At 38.4% G+C, this 11651-nt stretch overlaps 2 protein-coding genes across 2 annotated transcripts; both read left to right on the forward strand.

The window, feature by feature from the left end:
• The first annotated feature begins 771 nt into the window (after positions 1 to 771).
• LOC104099636 (protein FRIGIDA-like) lies at positions 772 to 1908 on the forward strand. Its single transcript, XM_009606686.2, has one exon. The coding sequence runs from the start codon at positions 772 to 774 to the stop codon at positions 1906 to 1908; it is 1137 nt and encodes a 378-aa protein (XP_009604981.1).
• Positions 1909 to 10545: 8637 nt separating this feature from the next.
• LOC104099640 (uncharacterized) lies at positions 10546 to 11109 on the forward strand. The gene has a single exon (XM_009606691.1). The coding sequence runs from the start codon at positions 10546 to 10548 to the stop codon at positions 11107 to 11109; it is 564 nt and encodes a 187-aa protein (XP_009604986.1).
• The last annotated feature ends 542 nt before the right edge of the window (positions 11110 to 11651 follow it).

The following is an 11651-nucleotide window of genomic DNA, read 5'->3' on the forward strand; positions in this document are numbered from 1 at the left end:
AAAATAATTTAAATATTTTGGTCTTTTGAGTATTGTTAAAGGTTGAGATGTTTTTATTATTTTAAAGTTTAAACCATAAATTTTGGAACAATTTAATTTCGTTTATTTAGAGGGCCAGTAAAATTGGAACTTGATTGCTTTATGGGAGAATTTTCTTAGTAATTGAAATTTATGAGTTTTGTCAAGTGAAATTGGTGACGAAAATGGAGAAGACATCAGTAATGGAGGAAACGGACAAGGGAGAAAGAAAAAAGAAAAAAAAAGAGAAGAAAAGAAAAACGAAGAAAGAAAAGAGAAAGGTAAAGAAAAAAAGTATTAATAAAAAGGAAATCGTGTTTGTAATACACTTTAATACAATTAACGAAAGAGCTAATTAGTTTGGGTGAATTCCGTTTCGAAAAGGGCATATATGGGCTAACTGTGTAACTCTAAGGACATATATGTACCAACTATGTGACGGTAAAGATATATTTGAGCTAAAATATTAACGAAGGGCAAATATGCTCAATTTCATATAGTTAAAGTGTATATTTTGAACTTTGCCCTTTAAAAAATGATAGAGCAAGCTAGAAATTGACGATGAAATGTATGTGCCCACTTATATTACATCTGCTGTTATTAGGAGGGGTAATAATTATATTTTTGAATTAGTAAAATGTTCGTACTTCGTATGCATTGTATTATTCCAGGAAATTTTTACTTTTCCTCCAGCAGGCGTTCCGATGCTTTTTCTCAATTATCAAATTTTCTCGTTCTCCACTTATTACTCCGATGAATACTAGGGCGGATTCCGCCGCTGCCGACGGCAGTGCTACGCCACCATTAGCCACGCAATTAGTCAAAGCAGAACAGAAGCAGTCAGAATTGCAACAATCTCCAACACATTTTACACATATGATTCCCATTGCGAATCTGCGCAAACTCTCCGACGCGCTCTCCGTGTTCCAGCGATGCTTCGGCGAGCTACAACGGCACATTGATACCATGCGAACCTCAATCGACTCCTCTCTGCTACTACTACTGCCGCGAAACAATGAACAGTCCACTACTACCACTCCGCCGACACCGCCATTCCCAGAGCCAGAACCATTTGACCCCTCTGAAGAGAAAGAGGAAGAGGAAGAGAAAGAGCAACTGAAATCCCCTGCTCGTTCAGGGCCAAAATCGTTTCGTTTAGAGCTGAAATTTCCTCCTCGTTCAGAGGTGGAAATCCTGTGCGAAACAATGAACAGTAACGGTCTGCAGAAGTACATGATAAGGCATCTCTCAAATATAAGAACAGTGAAACGAAGAGTTCCAAAGGCATTGAAACTCTCGCCTAATCCTGCAAGGCTGATATTGGAATGCATCGGCGATTTTTATTCTCAAGGGAGCAACACTTATGTCCAAGGCTCACCTGAAAGGCAGGCTAAAGTATTGCTTTTGGAGTGCTTCTTGAATATGATGGGAGAGTCCGTAGTTGAGAATGAGGTGAAGGAAGAGGCAGAACAAGCAGCTTTAGCATGGATTAAGAGGTTGAATTTCAAAGAAGGAGGTATACTACAGGCTCAAGAAATTGAATGTCGGGGTTTGCTGTTGCTTATTGGGTGTTTCGGGATTCCACAAGCATTTACAAATAAAGATATCAAGGATTTGCTGCACCAAAGTTACATCAAGATGATTTCTGCTTCCCTTAGGAGATCAAGTTTTCTCATGGCAAAGATTCCAGAAATAATAGAGGGTATGTTGAAGCAAAATATGGTAGTTGAAGCCGTTCATTTTGTCTATTGTTTTGGACTTGAGGAGAGATTTAACCCTCGTAGACTGTTAACATCATTTTTACAAGAGTCTGAAGTGTCATTATTGGACAAAATTAAGAAGTATGAAGAACACAAGATTCAGTTGTTGTTGCTAAGAGTATTGGTGTAAGAAGGAGGTACGTGGCTGGTTTGAGATCTGCCATCCAATGTTTGGGACGTCACAATATTGATCATTCGAAATTTCTCCCCGGGTGGCAATTTGAAATAAAAATAACACGCTTGGAGAAAGAAATTGCTCAATTGAGGAAGAGGATGAAAAGTGATCGAGAGGTGGCACGAAAGAGAAAAATTGATGAAGCTAAGTGGTTGGGCAACAAAGAAGTGAAGCACTCACATTTTTCAAATCCATGTCTGCCACCACAACGTCGAGCTGCTAATCATGTTGATGATAGCAACAACACCTTGTTAGAAGGTGGTGGGACTGCTGACCGCATTTATGGTCATTCTCTGTACCCTTCGGTATTGCATGGACCTGTTACAGGTTCGATTCATGAAAATCTCGCTGGCAGGACCTGGAGCAGGTATATCAGCAAGTGCTGATGGTATTCATGCAGGTATATCAGCAGGCACGGATGTTGTTATGCAAGGACGTTCATATGCTGGCGGTCATGGAGGAAGTCAAGTTAATAGTACAACCGGGCAAATGGGAAGTCATGCTGGTCAGTTATATGGATCACGTGGTGATGCAGCCGTATATGACAGACTGCCCTCCCACAGCTATGCTTATAGGCCATCATCCTACTTGGAATGCTCAGGCTCTATGGGGTTGCCAAACACCATACTTGGTGATGCTTATCGGCCTCCACCATACATGGAAAGCTCTAAGGGGTTGCCCAGTACCATACATGGTGATGTTAATAGGGCACCGCCATACTTAGAAGGCTCTGTGGGGTTACCAAGCACCATAACCGGTGATGCATTTAGGCCTCCACCATACTTTGGAGGCTCTACGGGGTTGTCAAACACCATAACCGGTGATGCATTTAGGCCTCCACCATACTTTTGAGGCTCCACGGGCTTGCCAAACACCATAACTGGTGATGCATTTAGGCCTCCACCATACTTTTGAGGCTCTACGGGATTGCCAAACACCATACCTCCACCATATCAGTTTGCTGATACTGTTCCAGCAACTTAATATACCGAAACAGTAGCCCACGAGCAGTTGATGTTGTTGCATCTACTGCGCTTGTTCATCCTTCATCCTCCATGTACTGGCAGAGATAGTTTTGAGTCTTTAACAATGTCCTACGAGGTTCATGTCGTTTCAAGAAAAAAAAAACGAGTTATCAAATATATTGGAGCTGGGTTTGACAGCTGTGAATGATGTTTTTACACATTGGATTGCTGGTCTGCTGCAAAGATGCCCTAATCCTAGTAAAGTACTCATTAATTTAGTAATTTCAGAGATTAAAGCACGTGAAGAGTGTCAAAATATTTCCAGCTTTCCCTAATATAGTGTTCAGCTGATGATGAGGTACATGCATGTGGATGTGCAATTTGTGTATAAGTAGATTAGAAACCTCCATAATAGAATCTTCAGAATCAACAATAATAGAAGCAGGTATCGCAAGCCTTTTCCTCTTGTTCTCTATAATTTGCTAACTTAAAAAATGAACTGCTTCAGATGTTTGAATCATTTTCCAATAAAGTTTCTTGTCATTCTCATGTGATTCCCATTTGGTTGACTTGTGGAAGTAGTTTGGATTCTCTTCTATTTAATGATCCTGTCCACTGGATTAACCTCCTAAATGTAAATTACATTGTTTCCTTTGCATTGCCATAAATATAAGACATTTCATACATTTACATATTAGACACATTCTCTTGGAGACTGGATTTCATGAAATTAAGTTCTCTGGGTTGCTATCAGCTAGCACGTGACCGTGTGAAAATCCCTTGAGTTTCTAATTACAACAGGAAACTAGAAGGAGAATAGAAAGAACTATCATCCACATCTATAGTGCTATACAATTATGGTGAAGCTCCTACAACAACATGCACCAATAGATGAGATTATTGGGGAGTTGAGCCTCCTTTGCTCTTTGCTCTTTGCTCGTAGGTAGGAGTGTCAATGGATATTTAAAAACCGACTAAACTGACCGAACCGATTTTTAGGTTTTTTTTAATAAAACCGTAGGTTTTTATATAAATCTATAATCGTACCGATAATTAGGGTATATTTTTTATTTTATGAAAATAAACCAAAAAATTACCGAACCGTACCGAATAAATTTACATGGGAAAAATATATTTATATATTAAGTTTAAAAATAATAAAGCATTAATATAAGGTTTTCCTTGAGCATTGGAATTATGAAAACGGTTACAAGATAACAACTAATTAAACTCAAAATCCTAATTTCCAAACATATTATACTACTCCTATTGAACAAAACTATTTTCAGCATATTCACTAGTAAAACACAAGGTATTCTAGCGATTATGAGTAGCAAACTACAATATATTGAATATGTTTCCTTTTGTATGATTTAAATTTATATTTTCGAATATTTAATCTTCTATATATAGACTTTATTCTTAAGTCCCAACTTGCTTAATATCTTTCCACTCGTGTGATTTATATTTTTTTGTCTTTGCTTAATTTCTTTTACGCTTGATGGATCTATACTCTAGTCATCTTTCATGTTTTCTTAATTTATCACCCTTTAAATAGTAAAAATATCTAGAGAATTTTGTTAAGTCTTATAAAAGTACGTATGTTATTGCATTCTGCTTCTACTAGTGACTTTTAAATGATATTTAAAAAATATCGAAAATTTACCGAATCGTACCGATACCGAGGAGAAACCGACATGATTGGTACGGTTTCTAAAAGTCTAAGTTTGATTATACATAATAGAATAACCAAAAAATTGGTGTGGTACAAATTTTATAAAATAACCGGCCGAACCGAACCGTTGACAACCCTACTCGTTGGCCCGCTATAAGTCCAACAAATCAGGAGGAAGTTGATTGGATTCTTTTGTTCAGGCTGACTCTAATATGGCTCTAATCGTAATTTTGACTCTATTATGATACCTCCCTCTAGCGCAATAGCAATCGAGAATGGAGGTGACCTTGCTACACTTGGCCGCCCCCACCCTAATCCACAAAAGAAAAAACAAGACAGGAAAAAATAAAGGCAGAAAAAGAGATAGGAAAGGAATAACGCCAAATCGTACAAGTGAAGGAGATGGTCATGGAACTGGCTCTGTTTTTAATTGTTTTTAACTATATCCTGAGTTTCTAATGACGACCTCTGTATCTGTGTTTGGTATGTTTGTTTTGCATCTGATAACCTTTCGCCGGTGTGATATTCCTCAACCTCTGCATGAAGTCTGTGTTATTGATTTGATAATATTTTGATCGTATGTTTAAATGTCTTGAGTGCCTTTATTTCCCTCTTCTCTTTTCTTTTGTCAATCTTGTGAGAATGAGCCTCATATCAAAATTTGGCTTTCGTTTGGTAATATAACTTTTCTGTTTTATGGACTCGACTTTGTGCTATAGATTACTATAAACTTTTTAGGTGACTGCACGGTTATGTATAGTAACTAAATGATAGGACATAGGGTCCCTAAAGCTTTTTGAAATTACAAATTCTGCATATATTCTAAAAGAATAAACGTACGGATATATAACTAACAGAAACAACAAGCAGGGTCCAGTTTGTACTAGTAAATCTGGCATTTCAATACTGACTGGCCACACATTCTACAACACCCTGATTTGGAAGATACAACAGAGTGCTAGTTAGCCAGACACCATATCGATCTCCTACTTTGACAATTATGAGGAATGCTATTCAGTAAGACTCGAAAGCTACTTAGATCTTCAATTCACTTCCTCGTGCTTATATGATAAGTTATACTATTTCGTATTTTGATGATTTGCCAAACAGTCTCGAGAAATAAGATAGGAACCGGTTGTGATCAGTTCCGTTGGCCTTGATATGATATGTTACTTTGTTGTGTTTTGATGCTTGGTCAAACGTTCTCGAGGAACCAGATAGGGACCAAATGTGATCAGTTCCTCGGTCATCGTACAATCAACTCTATAACTGTAAAAGTTGTCTCATTGTACCAACTGGCAACAGTGCCGCCGCTGCACTGCTTACTAGAGGCCAAACTAAAAGATGAAATGTTCTTATCTATTCTCAGATGCTCTCTCGTATAAAAACATGTTACAAGGTTTGACCTAACACTTGAAAATCTAAAAATCACATTCTTTCAAGTGTTAACCGCCACTGCTCTCAAGGTTCACTCAAGAACAAAGTTGCTATAAACTCAAGGACCAGATCCCAATATTGAAGATGTCTTAAGTCCTTAGGTTTGTTGAGTCTTTGTCATTTGTTATTTACTTGTAATCCTACACTACTTTCGAGAAGTGCTTTTGTAGGATAGAATTTTAACGTTGTTGTTTTAGTTTTCTTGACTAGAGTTAGTCAAAGTTTGTTTGCTTTGTAATAGAGTTATTGCAAAGGGCTTACAATAGAGTTATTGTACGGGGTGAGAGATTAAGAAGTTAATTCCTAGATTGCAATAGGTTCTAACCTGAAATTGCTCGGTTTAGTGAAATTGGAAATCCTACTCCGATAGGTCGTGGTTTTAAATCCCTTGAGCAAAAAAAATTCACGTAAATATCGTGTGTCATTTACTTTCTGTCTCTTTACTGTGGTGGACTCTTAGTTTCTATCATTATAGGTTAAGTCCAATATACAAATTGATTTAAATTCATCTACAAAATGCGTACAATATTATAGAACATTTTTATCTAACTTTCTCATGCTTGCAACGCAAAAAAAAAAATCATTCATCCCTTTGTTCATTAACTTGTTAAGAAAATACTTCATTCACTCGTGAGGATATAACATAATGGTTAGTTACTCAAAAATTAATGGTTAGCTTCACCGTACTTTATTCCAGACTTCTTTCCCTCTCTTTCTCTTTCTCTTTCTACCAATTTCGTGAGGAAAATGTTCTTAGAAGGACAAAATCAATTATGGTGATGTAGTCGATCCTTTGAACGGTTAAAGTCTGTATTATTTATGGGGACATCATATTTGTCGATGGCCATTATTGGACCTTTATTCATTTCTTTAATGTTGTGATTGTGCTGAGCTGAAGGTCTATCAAAAACAACGTCTCTACTTGCACAGGGTAGGATAAAGTCTGCGTACACTCCATCTTTCCCAGATCACAGTTGTGAAATTCATTGGGTATGTTATTGTTATAATAACAATGCTTCTAGCGCAAACAACTGAAAGTAACCATTTCTTCATTCATTGGAAAAGGGGAAAGGGGGATGACAAGAAAAGGGGCAAACTACAGGGACTATTCAAGTAAAGAGGAACAATAAATTCAAAATAGAGGAGAAAACGAAAAAACATATGAAATCACCAAGCAAAGTAGAAAAAGCCTTTGGTCAATTCTTCCTGAATTATGTCTATGATAGAATTAAACTCTTTCACTTCGATCTTTTATTCCCTTTGTCAACTAGAAAACACAGATATATAAAAGGGATATAATAGTTCTTTAGTTATCGATTCTTTCGCTATCAATTGATCCCATATAAATGAGAAATCTTAGTAACTCAGTTGGTTGTTTACCTGAATTTTTATCTTACTGGTGAGGGTTTGATTTATCGCCTTGTAGTTTTCTCCCTATTTCCCCTTCCCCTACCCCCAATGTAATAAAAATTTTAAAAAACTATAACTGAACACTCACAAACATTTCTCATCTTAATTTTTTGAATTTTTTTTTTGCATTATACATAAGAAATACTTTAAAAATTTCTCTCTATATATAATAGATATTACTGACTGAAAATAATACAAATTAAACCTTAATTTAAAAATAATATAAATTTATAAGAAAAATATCAAATTTGAATAAGAAGTAGATTTTTAAAACCTGTATAGTCTAACATCAAGCTTCCATACAGATTGAAATGCGGTAATATATTGACATTACTTGCACAAAATTATGCATATGCCATCGAGTACACCTCCCGTGGGCATTTCACCATGAATATGTATCTTTTTCTCCAACAACAAGGATGTGCAGTCCCTTTACAAACAACTCGAAAGAAAGAAAGAAAGTAAGTAAGTTATCACTGTATAGGTCGAAATCTACGCCGAAACATTTAGGTCAAGGAAGTATTGCGGGAAAAATCAGTCGAGGTCGATCAGAAAATGGCGAAACTCGGGGTCAGGACGCTTACAGTGGTCGAGTACGATCCGCGGAAAGAGTTGTAACGACTAGTTTTTAGAATTGAATAATAGAGGAAATATTCCGAAGAATATTCTTTGCACATGTACTATTATGGTTTGCTATGTGTATGTCCCATATAAGGAGGACAAAAGATAAGGAAAAGGGATATGTAATATTATGTGATAATAACATATTTCGGAAAAAGATTCTCTCTCTAGCAAATATACAAACATTACCTTTTCATCAAGATTCTTATTGGTATTATTCCATATTTTTTCATCAAATCCGAGAATAGTTCGACCTTTCTTTGTATGCACAGATCTAATATGGCAGGTAACAGAGAAGAAAGAACGAGAATAATGAGTGATCTTCCAACCAACCTCATAAATATCATCAATGAGAGCTCTGAAGCAGTAGACGAGGATGCAACGCCTAATGCCTCCCCCAGGTGATGTGGGTCACCCCCTCCTCACTGTAGCATCACAAAATCTTTTGGTAAGGGAGCCTCCACATCCATGGCGGAGGAGACGCCACCAGCAGTAAAAAAAGCTCCATGAGGCTCGGCTAACTGACACGCTAACCGGCGTCCTCCATAAGCCCGTTCGGGACACGGCTACAGAAAACGCAAGGACTTGCGTTATACCACCAGCGGACGAGCAGTATGATCAAATTCCTCCTCCTCCAACGACATGTATTACTCACAACGACAGCTTTGAAGCCTTTGGTCAATTCTTCCTGAATTATGTCTATGATAGAATTAAACTCTTTCACTTCGATCTTTTATTCCCTTTGTCAATTTCTCCTCTTCCCCTCCCCCCACCCCCACCCCTATTTTTATGGCCATTTCTAAATTGCAACTAGAAAATACATATATATAAAAGGGATATAATAGTTCTTTAGTTATCGATTATTTCGCTATTAATTGATTCCATATAAATGAGAAATCTTAGTAACAGTTGGTTGGTTACCTGAATTTTTATCTTATTGGTGAGGCGTGAGGGTTTGATTTCTCGCCTTGTAGTTTCCTCCCTATTTCCCCTTCCCCTACCCACAATATAATAAAAAAATTTAAAAATTATAACTGAACACTCACAAACATTTCTCATCTTAATTTTTTGAAATTTGTTTTGCATTATACATAAGGAATACTTTAAAAATCTCTCTATATATAATAGATATTATTGACTGAAAATAATACAAATTAAACCTTAATTTAAAAATAATATAAATTTGTAAGAAAAATCTCAAATTTGAATAAGAAGTAGATTTTTAAAACCTGTATAGTCTAACATCAAGCTTCCATACAGATTGAAATGAGATAATATATTGACATTACTTGCAAAATATTATGCATACGCCATCGAGTACACCTCCCATGGGCATTTCACTATGGATATGTATCTTTTTCTCCAACAACAAGGATGCGCAGTCCCTTTACAAACAACTCGAAAGAAAGAAAGAAAGTTATCACTGTATAGGTCGAAATCTACCACGGAACATTTAGGGCAAGGAAGTATTGCGGGAAGAATCAGTCGAGGTCGATCAAGAAATGGCGAAGCTCGGGATCGGAACGCTTACAGTGGTCGAGTACGAGATCCGCAGAAAGAATTGTAACGACTAGTTTTTAGAATAGAATAATAGAGGAAATATCCTGAAGAATATTCTCTGCACATGTAATATTCTAAAGGAAATGATCTCGCCAAGGAACAAGTATCCTCTATTTTGTTAAAAACATTTGGCGAGACCCTCACGGGAGGAGCGTTAACATGGTATTCACAACTACATGCGCGTTCCATTGAAACCTTCGAAGAAATGGCCGACAAGTTCGTAACGGCCCATGTTGGGGCCAAGAAGGACGAGGCGAGAGTAAACGACATATTTGCTATTAAACAGTCTCCGGGAGAGGGATTGAGGGACTTACTCGTCCGGTTCAACCGAGTAAGATTGACCTTGCCGAATATATCAGAAAGGATGGTGGTCGCAGCTTTTTTAGAACGGGTTGAGCAAAAATGGTTTAAGGGCAACAAGAAAGTTATTTAGTCAGCTTATGAAGGACCCCAAACTCTTTGGAATGAAATACACAACGCGTATTGTGTCGAGGTCCGAGCAGAGGAGGACGACCTTAACGGGCCGACTCATCGACTGTCCTCGGTACAAGCCGAATCCAGAAAAGATCGAAGAAATGATATTAGAAGGGACCTCGCAGCTCCGCGACCCAACATGGAACGACATCTACCATATGTCAGAACCGTCATTGCATCCTCCTCCCGCCACGAAGAGGGACCACCCCGATCAATAACAGGGACTCACCGGAACGAGAGAGGTATGCCCCATTTATTATCCGCTCACAATTTTTGTGTGTCACCTACAGAAATAGTCTATGCCTTGGAGAAGCTCGGACCAAAGGTGAAGTGGCGAAAACGAAGAGGTCGAACCCGAGTATCAGAAAATCAGACGCCATATGTGAGTTCCACCAAGAGCGCGGGCACAAAATCGGGGATTGCATTGCCTTAAGATAGGATGTCGTAAACATGCTACGACAGGGACACCTCAAAGAGTTGTTGAGCGACCGGGGAATGGTCAACTTTGCTAAAGGTTATGAACAACATCAAGGACCGCCAAAACCACCCGCGCGGACCCGCACCATCTACATGATCATCGACGGTGGTGAAGATGCTTATGTCAACAGTGTGAAGTTCACCACAACCCACAAGCTCAAACGGTCAATCACCCTCGAACGGTATGATGAACTCAAAGAAAGTATCATTTTCGATAAGTCTGATACCAACGGTTTGGTTCCCCATCACTATGATGCCCTTGTTATCACTTTACAAATTTTATATACCGATGTGAGATGCATTATGGTAGACGATGGGAGCGGTGCATGCATTATCCACCCTGGAGTATTTGCACAAATGAAACTCGAGGATAAAATAGTGTCGTACTGCATCACGCTAACAGGTTTTAACAATGCAGTTGAGCGAACATCCGGCAAGATCACACTCTCCGTCCTAGCCGGTGGCGTCACTCTGGAAACCACATTCCATATCATGGACCAAGACACAATATACAACGCCAAAATAGGGCGACCATAGATAAACACCATGAGAGCCATCCCCTTCAGCTTGTACCAAGTCATCAAATTTCCAACTCCATGGGGAATATTCAGTATATGAGGGGAACATCGCACATCCCAGGAATGCTACCGCATCGCTCTAGACTGCACGGTCACTCAACAAATGAAGGACAAAGAAAAAGAGGCATAGCAATCAACAGGGTCGAGGCCGATGCGCGATGATAGCGAAAACGTCATCAGAGACCCCGATACGGTCAAAGCCGTGGGATCGACCGTAGAAGACCTTTACCCCGTTCAATTTGACAGCAACGACCACATCAAAAAAGCTTATATCGGCTGCAAGCTTCAAGAACCAGGTAAATTTTGTCAATTCTTAACTGCTAATGCGGACTTATTTGCTTTTAGCCATGCAGATATGCCAGGTATCCCGAAGAAAATTGCCACGCATAAGTTAAACTTCGATCCATTCCATCCCCCAGTGAGGCAGGTTAGGCGTAAGTTCAACTCCGCAATTAATGACGCGATACGCGAAGAGGTGGAAAAACTATTGGAAAACGGCTC

Source organism: Nicotiana tomentosiformis, chromosome 4 (assembly GCF_000390325.3).
Source record: "Nicotiana tomentosiformis chromosome 4, ASM39032v3, whole genome shotgun sequence".
Taxonomy (NCBI): domain Eukaryota; kingdom Viridiplantae; phylum Streptophyta; class Magnoliopsida; order Solanales; family Solanaceae; genus Nicotiana; species Nicotiana tomentosiformis.